Source organism: Ruditapes philippinarum, unplaced genomic scaffold (assembly GCF_026571515.1).
Source record: "Ruditapes philippinarum isolate M1 unplaced genomic scaffold, ASM2657151v2 ctg1610_1_1_1_1, whole genome shotgun sequence".
Classification (NCBI taxonomy): Eukaryota; Metazoa; Mollusca; class Bivalvia; order Venerida; family Veneridae; genus Ruditapes; species Ruditapes philippinarum.
In genome coordinates, this window is record NW_026859270.1 from 19,813 (window position 1) to 37,894 (window position 18,082).

The window sequence follows — 18,082 nt, forward strand, 5'->3', positions numbered from 1 at the left end:
AAGATAATTTGATCTTCATTAATGGTTATTCAGTCTAAATATGAAGACAATTCATTAATACAAAATTTGTAGCCAGTTACAGAAAGAAGAGAGCAAAATTCAGTTATTTGACCTTAAAGGACAAGGTCATTTGTTACTCAAGGTCAGGCCATCTTAAAAGAACAATCCACAGAATGTTATTCCATGTATGAAAATTCATTCATTAACACTAAAGCAGTAGCCACTTTGGTCAGGTTTTTTGTGGAATATTTTCTAAGCTAATAACATTTAGGGCCATCAGTGTAACATGTGTCACCTCATGATAGCCAATCACATGTTGCAGCTACTGTGTAGCAGGAGACCCAAAAATCATGAACGGGGCAAAACACTTGTTTTATTCAAGGGCAATTACTCAGCTGAAAATCATAGAAGTGAAAATTTTGTGTATTATCACTTTATGCACAAGTACTTGACCTACCAATAAATCCTGTAAAGTTTCATTGAAATTGCAGAAACGGTTTAAGATCAGTCGTCCTGACAAACTTTATTAACATCCTTTTCATTCAACAGGGGCCATAACTTGGCCAAAAATCATTCAAGCGGAAAACCTGTGTAATTTGTGCAAGTACTTGACCTATCAATCAATCCTGTAATGTTTCTTGGAAATTGCATTAGTGGTATAATAGGAGTAGTCCGGACAAACTTTAAAAAATAAAATATAATTACAGGGCCATAACTCCAACAAAACTTATTGAACCATAAAACCAATGATATGTACAACTAGACTTGGTACTGATCATTCCTGTAAATTTTGAAAGAAATTGCAGTAGTAGTTTTTGAGAATTAGTTTGGCATGGGTAAAACAAACAAAAATTCCAGTCTTCTATGTGTTGTAGGGCAAATTGTAAATTAAAATAAGTTATGTGTTTAAATTAATAAATATAAATTGGCTATTGTATAGGTATACAGGAAATTGCAGTCAGTATAGTGTAAGATCCTTATAAGGGCATACTTGCATACTTAATTTACTTCTTTTTGTCAATTTGTTCCTAGTGAAAGGAATCTGGCATACTTGAATGACAGTGATTTCCCCCCCCCCCCTTCCCCCCCCTACATTTTACAGCTGAATAAAGGCTGTTTCCCCTAGCCCAAAATAAGTATATTTTCCCCTAAAAATGTTAATAATATTTCCCCCTATAAATGCCCTGTGCACTTTTTTACCAGAACCATGACTTAACAGCATCTCACTTATATCTGACAGCTGTCCCTATAGATACATGTAGCCTGGCAGACTTATATCAATAACATGTCCCTATAAATAGCCTCTGCTATGTACCATGCATGTTAAATTGAATTGAAATTGAAAATTTAATCAAATGTGTGGATAAATTCCATTTCTTCAGTTGTCAGATTTCCCTGTTTTCTGGTTTATCACACTATATTTTCCCCTTCAGAAAGCCACAGGTTATTTTTAAAATTGGAAAACAATCACTGTAATAGTAAATACATTGACAGTTTTGTTTTCATGGCTTCAAAGATATTTGTATCAAATAAGAAAGTTACAGCACAGGAATCTGATTATAATAACCATATGCAAGCAGCAATTATTATTTTAACCATTTTGCAATGGTGGTTATTTTTGCTCAGTTCCCCTTACTGACAACTAAAATGACAGGTTTAGACAGTATCATGTGTAAAGGCTGGTATGCACAGTAATTCAGGTGCTCTCAATATTAAATGAAAGCTAAATAAATTTTAGATTACTGTAAAGTAATATCTACTTTTAAAAGCCCAAAACTACAAATGAAGCTTTGCGAAAAAATCTACATGTACAATGTAATATTCAGTTCAATTTAAACATGAAAACTACAAATGTTTATGTCCTTTTCCTTCAGTTAATTTAACTAAGACCAGTCATACTAAAACAATTGTTCATCATTTATTTTATTCCCTTGTGTCACAGATCTTAATTTAATCAAATACCAAATGAAATAACATCAATTACTTAAATTTGCAATAGAGAATAGCATACTATTGTCTTTTTGATATCAATTTAGCAGACAAAGCTGATATGAGCTTGTTTATGTTATATATGATAAATTAAAAGCAGACATACCAGCTGAATTAAAAGCATATATATTAACAGAAATAAAATGGATAAAATAAGAATCCCTGAAGAAAGCCCAACATGACACAATTGAAAATGTTACAGGCTCAGTTTGATTGAGTCTGTTCATGGATAGTACTGTCAAGTGCAAACCACTGTCCATGCCCCCTAGCACTGGCTTAAGCGGAATTCAACATTTAACATGAACTGCAGTACAATTTTGAAACTAGCTGAAACATCTGCAGATGTGTTCATATGGCGGTCATCATGGAACCTTCAATGTGACATGTAAGTGCCATTCCATGAAAAGCGGCATATGGTCCCATGGTAAAAAAATCTGTGTGCTCTAAACGAGAAAACAATGGGGGGAACTAAATAAAATGGAATTTCGAAAGGGGATCATATAATAATTATGAAATCTACGATTTTAAGGAATTTTTTTTTGTTTGAGTTTTTATTCTCTAGGGCAGTAAACCATGCAATTAATGATAGTAACCTATGTCTTAAATGTCAAAATAGAATAAGCTAACATACTGAGGTCCATAATTTAATTTATCTATTACATGTATATGTAAATTCAAATTGTATTAAAGCATTAAATTAATGATATTGTATTTGCTAAAACATTATTTACCTATTTTAAATATGTATATCTAACTTTTTGTTCTTGTAACTATGCAAAAAAAAAAGTAAATAATTATAAACAAAATTAAGAGACAAGATAATATTAAACATGGAGGGCTACATGTATGATGTACATGTATATAGATCTAGGAAGTGGCTAGCCGTACGGGCCCGTACGGCTAGCCAAAAGTTCTAGCCGTACGTGAGTCACGTACGACTAGCCAGGACTCGCTGCATTGTCTAGCCGTACGGCACTTTTCAAAATTATATAGAAGTCGAACATGTATATGTTATTTTGTGCCTCATGATTATGATTTGTTGTTTTATTTGACTGAAAGATGATTTTTTGTTAATTAAGCACATGTATCGAATAAATAATGATCGGAGTGGAATAAATAAATAAATAAAAAGAACATTGAAAAAAAGAAAGATGAAAAGCAAAAATAATTGTATAATTTTCAAATACAGTAGATAAATATCGAACATAAAAGCACAATCAATTAATAAGCCTTAAATAAAGCCTACCCAGGGACTGACAATAGAATTTTAAAATGTATGCGTTTCACAGAACATGCAAACTTTCCTTAATGATGGATTAACTTCTATACCGTCGGTAATTGACGCAAATATCAGAGCATAACAATAATTATTTTCTTTTTTTTTCATTTTAAAAGTGTCGAAAATTAAACTTTATGAAACAAAAAAAGGATTATTATCAAAATTTTGTAAACTATTTCAATTGATGTTATTTAACTGCGACCTAACGCTATTTTTTCTCGATGTCTTGAGATGATAAAGATCGATATTCGTACTTTTTTTACTGTAGCCAACAAGGCGATTAATCTCTATTTAAAGTAAATATACGAAGACAATTACTATTTCTTGGTTAAAATCCTCGCTTAAAGTCATGAAATAACATATGTATTTTCGACTTTTATATAAATTTGAAAAGTGCCGTACGGCTAGACAATGCAGCGAGTCCTGGCTAGTCGTACGTGACTCACGTACGGCTAGAACTTTTGGCTAGCCGTACGGGCCCGTACGGCTAGCCACTTCCATAGATCTACATGTACCTTGGACTTGATGATGTTTAAAATTAAAAACTTTGGCAATCGTCCAATAACCCCCTTGCTACACGGCTTCTTAATTTGTTACCAAGATGGTTTTTTTTTCAGAAAAAAGTATCAACTTCCAACAATTTACCAAAAACAGGCAAAATGTGCACGAAGTGATCAGGGGACGAATAATTTGAGTTATTGACTCCGTCTCGATCAGAATAATTGTCAAATGTATCGTCAAGAAATCAATTAGGAGTAAAACATTGGTTCTTTAGTAAACATGCTATTACGTATGTTTATTCATATCGGCATAATTTATCGGTAAATTTTTACTAAAATAGTAAACACTTGCCCTACTTTCACTTTGTATTTTCGGAAAATTTCGAAGCGAGTTAGGTAAACAAGAACAACATGCGAATGAAACTGATAATGTTTAAAAACGTCAGTCTCAAACCATGCCACTAGTGTTAAACCCACAATCTTTTTCCTCTGCCTGCTTCATATGATGACTGTCCGAATAATTCCATGATATACAACAAATATCCATGAAAAGGTCTGAAACGTCGCGCATTTCCTGCTCTAGGTCAGCCATCTTGTTTTTGTTACTATTTTTAGCACAGTCAGTGCTCTCCAGTCGGTAATTACAAATAGAAAAACTGATATTAAACGAAATTTTTGCCTTATGATAAAATTTAAGTTAAGGAATTTCTTGCCTAAGGAATTCACTTAAGGGATTTTTGACTTCAAAGTTAAGGGAAAATTTTACCTTAGGGAGTTTTCTTCAAGATAAGGACATTTTTCCCTTAAAACTTAAGATCCTTTATGAATACGGCCCCAGATCTATTTGCAAGATATTACTTAAGTAGATGTGAACTTAAGTCAGATTGGCTTGTTTGTAATATTGCAAGTATATTTCTGTATGTTATTGCAGTTGTATTTCTGTATATATTGACAGTCTAAGATGACAAACCGAGGTAAGAGTACATTGAGACTACAGAGCAAGATTGACGATACAATGTTCTGGAAGAAAGTGGCGAGGGAATATATGTCAATTGAAGAGGCTGCATTGGAGAAAGAGGCAATGCAATCTAAACAAGGCGATATGTAAGGGAATTTTACAAATTATTTTTTTGGAAATAAATATGTGCAGTCATGAAGAAGGAAGCAAATTGAATAAAAGATAATTAAGGCATACTGTATAAGTGGTTAAGTTAGCCGAGCGGAAATATTGACGAATTTCGTTAAATGATGAAAATTCATTAACTTTCCTGTAGCGTTAATCTTATCCAACCTTCATTAAATTCTACCTTTCCAGGATTTGCTCATATTTCCTGAAATGAAATTTTTGAAATTTGCTGATTTTTCAGCACACAGAATCACTATAATATTACTGTACATAATACAAAGATATTTATGTTTTGTAGCCTTTGTGTTTTAAATTTTAGTACATTTTCAACTTAGGTCAGTAATATCTTTGAAATATCAATTTTCATTAATGAGGAAACTTTCTTTTTGATTTAGATGTATATACTTGTTTAGTAATGGTTTGAAAATCATATTTGGTAATCAAATTAAATTATGATTTTCAATCTTTTCTGGTTAAAAGGTCGGACTAGTAAACAAAGGTTTGCTGACTGCACTGGTTCAAACCCTGTCAGGGGCATGCCATTGTTTACTTTAGCAAGAAACTTTACACCCATTGCCCAGTACTGATTGGTTTCCAGGAATAGATTAGAGAATTTGTCAATAAGTTTATAGGTTTTTACACTTTTGAAACAAGATAGATAGAGTCTGTAGAAATTCCAGTCTACTGTCTAAAAATGCTCTCACATCTGGCAAACATGATGTTAAATTGAAATACATTTCTAAAACAAAGTATACTCATTGTTTTACGTTCAAAACTTGAAGTCACTTTCATAATAATATCTTCACCATTCATATTCTAAAATAGGCTATATAAAATTCATAATGAATCATGTGGGAAATACAAAATATCAGAAAAGTCATAAAATAGGCTATATAAAATTCATAATGAATCATGTGGGAAGTACAAAATATCAGAAAAGTCATAACATAGGCTATAAAAAATTCATAATGAATCATTTGGGAAATACAAAACATCTGAAAAGTCATAACATAGGCTATAGAAAATTCATAATGAATCATGTGGGAAATACAAAATATCAGAAAAGTCATAACATAGGCTATAAAAAATTCATAATGAATCATGTGGGAAATACAAAATATCTGAAAAGTCATAACATAGGCTATAGAAAATTCATAATCAATCATGTGGGAAATACAAAATATCAGAAAAGTCATAACATAGGCTATAAAAAATTCATAATGAATCATGTGGGAAATACAAAATATCAGAAAAGTCATAACATAGGCTATAAAAAATTCATAATGAATCATTTGGGAAATACAAAATATCTGAAAAGTCATAACATAGGATATATAAAATTCATAATGAATCATGTGGGAAATACAAAATATCAGAAAAGTCATAACATAGGCTATAAAAAATTCATAATGAATCATGTGGGAAATACAAAATATCAGAAAAGTCATAACATAGGCTATAAAAAATTCATAATGAATCATTTGGGAAATACAAAATATCTGAAAAGTCATAACATAGGCTATAGAAAATTCATAATGAATCATGTGGGAAATACAAAATATCAGAAAAGTCATAACATAGGCTATAAAAAATTCATAATGAATCATTTGGGAAATACAAAATATCTGAAAAGTCATAACATAGGCTATAGAAAATTCATAATCAATCATGTGGGAAATACAAAATATCAGAAAAGTCATAACATAGGCTATAAAAAATTCATAATCAATCATGTGGGAAATACAAAATATCAGAAAAGTCATAACATAGGCTATAAAAAATTCATAATCAATCATGTGGGAAATACAAAATATCAGAAAAGTCATAACATAGGCTATAAAAAATTCATAATGAATCATTTGGGAAATACAAAATATCTGAAAAGTCATAACATAGGCTATAGAAAATTCATAATGAATCATGTGGGAAATACAAAATATCAGAAAAGTCATAACATAGGCTATAGAAAATTCATAATGAATCATGTGGGAAATACAAAATATCTGAAAAGTCATAACATACAAATTTAGGCTATAGAAAATTCATAATGAATCATGTGGGAAATACAAAATATCTGAAAATGCAAAACATAAGCTATAGAAAATTCATAATGAATCATGTGGGAAATACAAAATTACTGAAAAGTCATAACATACAAATGTAGGCTTTAGAAAATTCATATTTAATCATGTGGGAAATTCGAAATTACTGAAAAATCATAACATGTGCTATAGAAAGTTCATAATGAATCATGTGAGAAATACAAAATTACTGAAAAGTCATAACATATGCTATAGAAAATTCATAATGAATCATGCGGGCAGTACAATATTGAAGAGAAGTCATTATTAAACTATAACATGATAATGTATAATTCTGTCTTATATTTTTCAAGATTGGTGATGTTACAAGAAGATTTACGTACCCACAGGAAGAGTATGAAACGTTTGAACGACAGAGTTGTAGAACTGGAGAGGATGATGCAGTCGAGCCGTCTGTATCTGGAAGATATCGCTCACAAACTGGAAAAATCCGGTTTGTTTTTCTCTCATCTATAAGCTTGTCTGTTTCAAAGAAAAATCTACAACTATTACAATCTCCGCAGCGGCCGCCATCATTCTCGTTGTGCAAAATCTTTAACATACCAAATTATTTAAATATTTTAAAAGTTATCACCACGAAACTTGGAAAACTTGTTTGACAAGGTGCAGTAGTTAGTCAAGGGGCATCAGGGCCTTTGTAACTTTGAATTTTTGACGGATGAGCATTAACACCGCATGAGGTGCTTATGAGTACATTTGTATTTAAGTTGCTGCCTTGATTTTTATGCCCCCACAGAGTGGGAGCATATAGCGTTGCACTTGTCCGTCCGAGTGTCCGTCCGTCAGTCCGTCCGTACGTCCCGAAATCTTGTGAACGCAACTCCTCTTAAACCGGATGGCAGATTTTGCTTAAACTTACAGGGATGAACAACCTTAATGTGTAGATGGCAGTAAAGGAAGGAATTTTCGCTGCGACCAAATTTAACAGAATTATGGCCCTTTGTTGATTTTTTCACTAGATACTATGAAGAAATTTTGTGAACGCAACTCCTATTAAACCGCATGGCAGATTTTGCTTAAACTTACAGGGATGAACAACCTTAATGTGTAGATGGTAGTAGAGGAAGGAATTTTTTGCTGCGACCAAATTTAACAGAATTATGGCCCTTTGTTGATTTTTTCACTATATACTATGTAGAAATTTTGTGAACGCAACTCCTCTTAAACTGCATGGCAGATTTTGCTTAAACTTACAGGATGAACAACCTTAAGGTGAAGATGGCAGTAAAGGGAGAATTTTGGCTGCGACCAAATTTTACAGAATTATGGCCCTTTGTTGATTTTTTCACTATATACTATATAGAAATTTTGTGAATGCAACTCCTCTTAAACCGGATGGCAGATTTTGCTTTAACTTCCAAGGATGAACAACCTTTATGTGTAGATGGCAGTAAAGGAAGGAATTTTCGCTGCAACCAAATTTAACAGAATTATGGCCCTTTGTTGTTTTTTTTCATTATATACTATGTAGAAATTTTGTGAACGCAACTCCTCTTAAACCGGATGGCAGATTTTGCTTAAACTTCCAAGGATGAACATCCTTTATGTGTAGATGGCAGTAAAGGAAGGAATTTTCGCTGCAACCAAATTTAACAGAATTATGGCCCTTTGTTGTTTTTTTTCATTATATACTATGTAGAAATTTTGTGAACGCAACTCCTCTTAAACTGGATGGCAGATTTTGCTTAAACTTCCAGGGATTAACAACCTTAATGTGTAGATGGTAGTAAAGGTAGGAATTTTTGCTGCGACCAAATTTAACAGAATTATGGCCCTTTGTTGATTTTTAGTTTTCAACTTGTGGCACATGTAGTCCAAAAAATATTTGACCTAGAGTCATAAGATTGACAGAACAGTGGTGTGTGGGGGCATCAGTGTCCTATGGACACATTTCTAGTTTTATGAGCTTTTATTGTTGGCTAACAGCTATAAAAGATACTTTTTGGTGGGTTCCTAATTTTCATCCACATTTCCTTGACTCCTTATCTTCATGTCAACTTGCAAAAAATTATATTTAAAAATAAAAGTAATAGATAAATGAATCTTAAATGAATTATATTCATGTAACATTAATGCATGTTGTTATGAAAGGCAAATTTTATATCATAACATAAGAGAGTTATATTTGTACATTTTTGTGATAATTGCCGTACATGATTTGATTACTATTGCATTCTCAAATAAGAAACGTTTGGTCTCAGATAAGAAATATTTGTTCTCAAAGAAGGAATATTTAGTCTCAAGTAAGGAAACTTTGGTCTATAAAATACCCCCAAAAAACCCTTATCAATTAGGTCTCATGATGATATTGGCACCTGATCTCTTGCATTAGGAGAAATATGGTACAAAACCACCTCCTTGGTCGAGGGGTTAGAGTCGATGACTTCTAATCCAGTTACCTCTCTGGCGTGGGTTGGATCCCCGGGAGATGCTTTGGTAGTTTAGCGTGGAGGAAGGTAGTCTAGTGCTGGTGCAACTCTCCAGGAACGATGGTTAGGAAACTACCCGCCTATATTACTGTCATACTGTTGGGAAAAGGCATGAAATGAAACAAACATAACATTCATGTAACGTTATTGAATTGCAGATAGGGTTGCAGGTATGTCATTAAATTAGAAAACAGATACCCCTTAAGTTGTTTTCCTAGTATATGATGCTTTGCCCTTGTAATGATTCCTTAGTAATTACATAATCAGCTAGACATTGCTTAAAATATATTAATATACATGTAGCTAATGAGATTTTTATTCACTGTATGATGAATGAACCCCCTTGTGACTTGGGTTGCCTTTAAGGGTGAGGCATCAGAGTTGCAGCCACTGTTTATCCCTGCGTGCTCGTAAGAGATGACTAAATGGGTTCGAATTACTGATGGTTATGCATCTGTTGACCCCCCTGTGTTGCTTTGAGTTTGTAACACCTAGGGTTAGCCAAAAACCTGTTTTGGTGCCATATGACCTAAATTATGTTGGTGTGCCATAAAATCTAAACAAACAAACAAAATTATGGATGAAAATTTGAATTGCTGCCGGGACTTAAAATTGATTAGACTTTGTACACAAGGTGCACAATTTGCCCCATTTTTTCCATGGATTTCTTGGACTTTTGCTAGAAGTATAAATCCAGGCGAGCTTGCAGGTCCGTGAAGTCTGACCAGGTTTTATGCTGCTCATTTTTTTGTATTTTCGTAATCAGATCCCTTAGAATTTGAATGGATTGTTCCAGACGCAAAGGAGGGTTAATCTTTTACACTGATTAAGGGTTAAAGCCGTTGTCAAGGCTGTTATAATTTTTCTGTCCTGAGTAGACAATAGAAGAAAATTCTGATTGAATTATAATGTATTGTATAAGTTTAAGTTAAATTTTGCTGTGCCCTCAAACAATTTAGTCCTGATAAAAAAATTCTTGTACACATATATAATGTATCTTTATTCCAGAAATACTTTCTTCTTTATATAAATTTTGAAAAAAAAACCCAACAAAAAAACAAAACAAAAAAACACAAAGAAGCAACAACAAGAAAACACAAGTTTATATGTAATAGGTCTTAAATGAATTTAAAGGTTTATATGTAATAGTGCTGAAAATTATTTTCAAAGTTTATATGTTATAGGTTCAAAATGAAATGTAACATTGCCATATATAGTGCTTACAAATGATCTTGACCCAATTCCAAAAATAGCAGTTATTGAAATATTTTGTTTTGTATTTCAGATGTAATGGGTATTACCAATGTTAAGGGAAGATTTATACACGTAGCAGCAAGACAATCACCTTACCCATCCACAAGTTTAACACGGTTCCCAGTGTTTGATAAATATGTTCCGTGGGAGGTTTGTATAATTATATATTAAACTGATATATCGTCAATGAGAAGAAGCATACATTTAACTACATCTCTAAAGACATTTAAACCCGCCTCCGTGGTCGAGGGGTTAGAGTCGATGACTTCTAATCCAGTTACCTCTCTGACGTGGGTTCGATCCCTGGGAGATGCTTTCGTAGTTTAGGGTGGAGGAAGGTAGTCTAGTACTTGTGTAACTCTCCAGGAACGATGGTTAAGAAACTACCCGCCTATATGACTGAAATACTGTTGGGAAAAGGCGTAAAATAAAAAACAAACAAACAAACAAAGACATGTAACAACATTTACACAGGCATTTAACTACAAATACACAGACATTTAATTACATATACTTGGACATTTAATTGTTAATATGTTGAGCATAAGAAATTATTTTCTTTGTACAGACTCAATATGATGTATATACTTATTTAGACATTTAACTGCAGAAATGTTGACTTTAAGATATTATTTTCTTTTGTACATACACAATATAATGTATATAAGACATTTGAGCCGCGTCACAACAAAACCAACATAATGTGTTTGCGACCAGCATGGATCCAGACCAGCCTGTGCAAACCCATTATGTTGGTTTTGTCGTGATGCGGCTCATTTAACTTCAGGAATTTTGACAATAAGATATTTTCTTTCATACAGACACAGTATGATGTTTATGATCCTAAGACATTTACACTAAGTCCGGACAAATTCCCGGAGAATGAGATTATGTATGTCGATGACGACATTCTAGAGTAAGTATACCTTTATACAGTCTGTTCCGAAACTTTTTGTTCCTTTTCTACCTTGATATCAATATACATGTATATAGTGGCATTGCTGCATGGTTAATACAACACAGAAGTAATCTAAGGATTGTTCATAGTCACACGGGTTCAAATTGAGTGGAGGACAAGCCGTTGATTATTTTGAGAAAGAAAATTTAAAATCCTTGCTTATTACTAGTTGATTCAGGAAGAGATTAATGGTTTTGTCAAAGCTTATTATTTCTCCTGCACAATCATAATAAAAGAGATACTTTATAAACGAAACTCGGAAAGTAATAGTTATGGGGTGAGGGGGTAGAAGGAAGGTCATTGTTGTTTATGAACCTGTCTGTCACTCTACAGGTCACTTGAATTTTGGCTGTAACATCTTCCCTTTGTAAGTAAGGACCTTTATTCTTTGATCAACATACATTTTGACTAGGGTGCTCTTAAGAAAATTTCAGGCTTTCTTATATATATATATATAAGTGAACAGGTATAAGTTAAAAATTATGTTACAGGAATGCATTTTGTTATATCTGTACTTATCTGTTTCATATGTTTTGTTATTTAAAGGTGTGATCGCTATAAAAATTTGGTCACTTTACAGGAATTAGTGCAGTAAAAACTCTATTATGTTCACCAATTGGTCTTTATCACAGTGGCCTTTTTTGCTGGGTTATTGTTTTTAATTGTCTGAGAAATTATTGATAATTGTTTTCTGTGTTATTATAAAAGGGAGGTTTGAAATTTATTCAAATGGTTTGTATAATTAACTTGTTTTCATTGAATATTTTAAAACTTTCAAGACTATTTTTTTTCATTAAAGAATTTTACGATGTAAAGAGGAGAGGCAGGCAGTTATAGCAGCAGCAGCCGCTGCAGCAGGCGGTACCGGAATGTGCGAGGAGTTAGATCGACTGACACCTATACCGGAGTTCACGGCTAAGTGGAATACCGTGACCACATTCAAGGAGAACGGTGAAAGACGAGAGATTGATCGTAGATCGTGGATTAACGTAGATAACCAACCATTACGTTATACCATAGATTCTTTAGGTCTACCGCAGTAAGTTAATATTTTCCTATTTTTAATTTTTTTTTTTTTTACTTATTAATTTCTGTATGAGTTGTAAAATAGTTTGATCCTTTGTGATGCACTGATTATAGAAAAAGTCATGTATATGTTTGTATAGAAAAGTTATATATTATTTCCTTCAAATTTTGGAAAAAACATCCATCAAAATTGTATTGCGTATTTGCTTTTATAGTAACTATAGAAACCACTACAATACATAATCAGGCTCATTCAAGCTGGGTGTACAATATTTTCAATTTAACCTAGTTTTACAACACTATCGTTTCCAGATAGCTACTCACTAAGCTCACTAAAGGAAGCATATGATTCGAAATCCCGATAGTATTGGTTCTATCCTAAGATGAGGTGAACTTTCTATATGACTGTAATGATCTCGGACATTGAGTCTTATGGTCATTTGTCTCTCACAGCTGATTCAGAAATCATGTAGGATAAGTAGCTGGTCAAATGCAGAGAGATCAGTAATTACTGGATAATTATCAAGTCAAGTTGGTTAAGAGGGCCGACCGCCAAGATGTGACCAAAAATATGTTAATGTGGGCATAAAAAGCAGATGCATTAATAAATAAACAATCCTAATTTTGTCAGTCAGTCTACCCCTCTCAAACTAGTTATACCCCCACCACAAAATGTGGGGGGGGCTATAATGGATTCGCTTTGTCGCGTCGGTCGGTCGGTCGGTCCGTCTGTCTCCATTATCGTGTCCGCTCTATAAATACCAATTGAAGGATTTTCTTCAAACTTGGCTGAAATGTTTACCTCAACAAGGGGATGTGCAGAACCCATGTTGCCCATGTGTCAGCTCAAGGTCAAGGTCACAATTGAAGGTCAAATATCAAACACAATCATATATTAGACAGTATGTCGTGTCCGCTCTGTAGGTCCTACAATAATTGAAAGATTTTCTTCAAACTTGGCTAAAATGTTCACCTCAACAAGGGGATGTGCAGAACTCATGTTGCCTATGTGTCATTTTAAGGTCAAGGCCACAATTGAAGGTCAAATTTCAAACAATCAAATATTACACAATATGTCATGTCCGCTCTGTAAGTCCTACACTAATTGAAAGATTTTCTTCAAACTTGGCTCAAATGTTCATTTCAACAATGGGATGTGCAGAACCCATGTTGCTCATGTGTCAGCTCAAGGTCAAGGTCACAATTGAAGGTCAAATATCAAACAATCAAATATTACACAGTATGTCGTGTCAGCTCTGTAAGTCCTACACTTATGGAAAGATTTTCTTCAAACTTGGCTCAAATGTTCACCTCAACAAGGTTATGTGCAGAACCCATGTCACTCTTTTGCCGGCTTCAGGTCAAGGTCACACTTGAAGGTCAAAAATTGACTTAGAAAATGTTCTTTAATTTTAACATATATCTGAATATTTCTGAATCTAGGAAAGGTATTTGCTTGAAACTTAAAATATAAATGAAGTGTCACAATTAAGATATGCTGGTCAAGTTTCATAACTCTGTATTGCATTTTAACAAAGTTATGCCCCTTTTTAATCTTCAAATTTACATACAATCACATATTAGACAATATGTTGTGTCCGCTCTATAAATCCTATACTAATGGAAGAATTTTCTTCAAACTTTTCTCAAATGTTCACCTTAACAAGGTTATGTGCAGAATCTATGTCACCTTTGTGCAGACTAAAGGTCAAGGTCAGACTTGAAGGTCAAAAATTGACTTAGAAAATGTTCTTAGATTAAAACATGTTCTTGAATATTTCGGAAACTAGCATAGGTATTTGCTTTAAACTTAAAAGATATATGAGGTGTCACAATTACAATATGCAGGTCAAGTTTCATAACTCTGTATTGGATTTTGACAAAGTTATGCCCCTTTTTAAGTCTTTAAATTTACATACAATCAATACTAGACAATATGTTGTGTCCGCTCTATAAATTCTATACTAATGGAAGGATTTTCTTCAAACTTTACTCAAATGTTAACTCCAATTGGGCGATGTGCAGAACCCATCTTACCCTTGTTGCCAGCTGAAGGTCAAGGCCACACTTGAAGGTCAAAAATTGACTTATAAAAAGTTTAGTATATTGGGAAAATGAAAGGTTATTTGTAACTGTTTCGAACATGATTTTGATAATAATATTTTACTTTTACCTGTACAATTAGTCTTTTTTTTCACCAGAGATAATTTCTTTTTATGTATTTGTGTCACTTAAGTTATTCCCTTAACCACCTTTCCAAGTTGTCTTCTGTCAAGGACATTAGTAGGGGTATGAATCGCATTCAGCGATAGTTCTAGTTTTTGTAATGATAAGGGTCGGAACTAGTGCTTGGCTTACTTACAATATTTAACCTATCGACTTCCATAGAAATGAAAAGAAAATATGTATCAAATTATATATTTTGTATTGTTTTATTCCAGAAATCCTATGGGAAGAACTGGAATGAAAGGTAAAGGAATCTTGTGGCGTTGGGGTCCAAATCATGTGATCAAAGTGGTCGTTACGAGATGGAGGCGTAAATACGGGCCGGACCTAAATACAATGACAGACTATCTGTATGTTGAAGGAAAACGTGTACTTGAGTTTATAGCTGTACAAAAAGATAACTTTGTGGATTCAAGCTATTCTCTACCTGGGGTAAGATGTGAAATCAGAATATCCCCCTTTACCTTCTTAATGCTGAGAACCAAGTACAAGTTCAAATTTAAAAACATTGTGTTACAGAATTTAAGTATAGTTGGTCAGTCAACTGTTAAGAGTGTTATCACTGATGTGTAGACTGGACTGATTATATACTTATGGGAAAGGCGTTTTATTATTTGTTCCAGCATATTAAGTGTTAATATTCATCTTTTGATATTAATCTATTTATTTACTGACTGACTGTTTGACTGACAGACCTGACCATACCGACCCTGACCATACAGACCCTGACCTAGGTATTGCTAGATTTTACAATACCTGTCGTGACTTTATTTATTTCCTACAACATAATTTAATTTGTATAACAAATTTATATCTATGCTTGAAGATAAATGATGATACTTAAAATTTATTGGGGACTTTCCAGCAGAAAATTATGAAATTGACAGAATTGATAGAATTAAAATACATGCCAGTAATGGATTTATTTTCAGGATGTTCTTCATGGAATGAGTAATCCCTATAGTATTCTGTGTAAATCATTTATGAGCCAGGTATTTGATGAGCAGGATACCGGTCAACATAATGACCAGAGTGACATGATACAGGTTGGTTTATACGTACATTTTAAGTCTAATTCTCCTGAATTTGTTTATATTTATAAATAAACCTGAATTTATCTCATGATTTTGTTTATATTTATATTTTAACTCTAAATCTCCTGAATTTGACTATCAATATTCCTTTGACAATAGGTACAAATAAATGATTACAATTATTTAGTGTTTTGTACAGAAACTTTGTTTACATTTCAATATTTTTACAACACATGACATCTTGTTCAGGGCTATTCTCTTCAGTTGTTTAACATCAAGATTGCTCTACATACATTATTAAAATATTATTAAACACATGTTTCACCTTACTAAAGAATGTAGAAAAAAAATATTGATTTCTAAGACATAATGTATGCCTGAATTTTTTTTCTCTGATTTTTCAAGATTTTTCAAATGCAAGAATAATATACAAATTTAACAATGTCAATGAGATAAAAAGTATTTTTCTCACTCACCCTGGCCATATTACAATAGAAAATAAATCGTCATATAAATCAAATGTTAAAATGTTTGTAGACATTAAACTGAAGATATAAAAAAGAAGGAGCACCTTTTTATAAAAGACACATTTGTACACCTATGTTTGAACTGGCTGTGGTTTCAGTTATATTTGGGGTTTTTTTTTTTTTTTTTTCATTTTTGTTCATTCATCTTTTAGCCGTTTTTTGACTATTTTAATTTTATGTTGACAGTTCTTTGCCCAGTTTGCCAGTGTCGTGGCAGGAGGCTCGAGTTCGAGATCATCGTTCCAGGTGTCAGATCTTACGTCATCTTCTATGCGGTCAGGTCCACAAATTGGAATGCAGCCATTTATTTCAGCGAGTAAAAGTAATCTTAAGGCCGAGGCAGATGCCCAAGGATTTTGGTAATATGATAAAAGATGTCATAGTATTGCCTGATTTTTTTTTCTTATGCTTAAATCTTACTAAGCTAAATTTGTTATAAATACTTGTCATGCTTTGGATTTGGAACTGTCCAATTTTTATTAATGGGGTTTTTATATTGTATGATTTATTTCAGCAAAAATTAGTAGTCTACATGGATGTTTATGCTAGCCTGGCTTTACACTGACGGTATAGGCCTATCCTACTGCTGGCACTCAAATGGTTGATACATGGTTCTTTGACTTGATTGTTCTACATTCATGACATTAGCCATATTGCTGACTAATGAATGGTTGATTTTTCTTCATCAGCCATTTTCCTGGCTAATGTATGGTTGATTGTTCTATATCAGCCATTCTCCTGGCTAATGTATGGTTGATTGTTCCATTTAAGCTATTCTGCTCTCAAGTGGATAGTTAGTTGAACCATGTAAGCCAATCTATTGGCTTATGGATGGTTGATTCTTCCTATTAAGCTAATATGCTGGCTAACTGAAAGCCAATATGCTGGCTAATTGATCATTGTTCTTTTCAGGCTTTTTTGCTGATTTTGTTGATTTGTTGTTTGTTCCACATAAGCCATTATGCTTTCTGTTGTACATTTACCTATGTATTTAAACTTCATTCTTCTAGCTGGAAAATAAGAAAGCAATTGTTTTCTGTAGTAGTCAACTTGCAGACAGACTTTCATGCCTATATATGACCATTGGTGTACTGTATGCTGAATCTTTTATTGAATCACTTTATGGTTTACATATGTCTTATTCATAAGTTTTGGAATTTATTTATATTAATTTCTGAATGAGTGTTTTTGTTTTCAATCTTCTTGTTTTTGTTTCAGTGCATCACTGTTGTACAAAGGTTACCTGGATGATCCAAGGAACACAGATAATGCCTGGGTAGAAACAGAGGTCTGGAACTTCCATTATGACATTGGGGACACCTTTGACCTAAGACTTGCAGAGGTAAGTTGAAATTCATTTATATTTATGTACTTTTGTAAAAGGTGTGGTTTTGAAATTGAAAAACCTTCAAAGTATTAGAAGTATATTTGATTTATCACATAAGCCAGGATGTAGGGCTGTAATAAAGTAATTTGATAAAAGTAATATCACGCTAGCATAATAACACTTTGATGTGATGTCATTTATGTTATATACAAATATAGTGTTAAAAAGCCAAGTATACTAATATTAAAGCTGTAGTTTTTCTATTTGTGTACATAATATGGCCCTTTTTTACTTTTGTACATATT

The 18,082-nt window shown here is 32.9% G+C and overlaps 1 protein-coding gene across 1 annotated transcript in view; it reads left to right on the forward strand.

Annotated features, from left to right (window-relative positions):
• Positions 1-18,082, forward strand: part of LOC132755921 (transient receptor potential cation channel subfamily M member-like 2) — a 45,787-nt gene that overhangs the window by 18,504 nt on the left and 9,201 nt on the right. Inside the window, exons 7-15 of the mRNA XM_060746859.1 lie at positions 4,724-4,872; positions 7,290-7,429; positions 10,711-10,829; positions 11,501-11,595; positions 12,437-12,676; positions 15,105-15,321; positions 15,822-15,935; positions 16,637-16,809; positions 17,669-17,792. Coding sequence (XP_060602842.1) covers positions 4,724-4,872; positions 7,290-7,429; positions 10,711-10,829; positions 11,501-11,595; positions 12,437-12,676; positions 15,105-15,321; positions 15,822-15,935; positions 16,637-16,809; positions 17,669-17,792 — 1,371 coding nt within the window. The remainder of the gene's footprint in view (positions 1-4,723; positions 4,873-7,289; positions 7,430-10,710; positions 10,830-11,500; positions 11,596-12,436; positions 12,677-15,104; positions 15,322-15,821; positions 15,936-16,636; positions 16,810-17,668; positions 17,793-18,082) is intronic.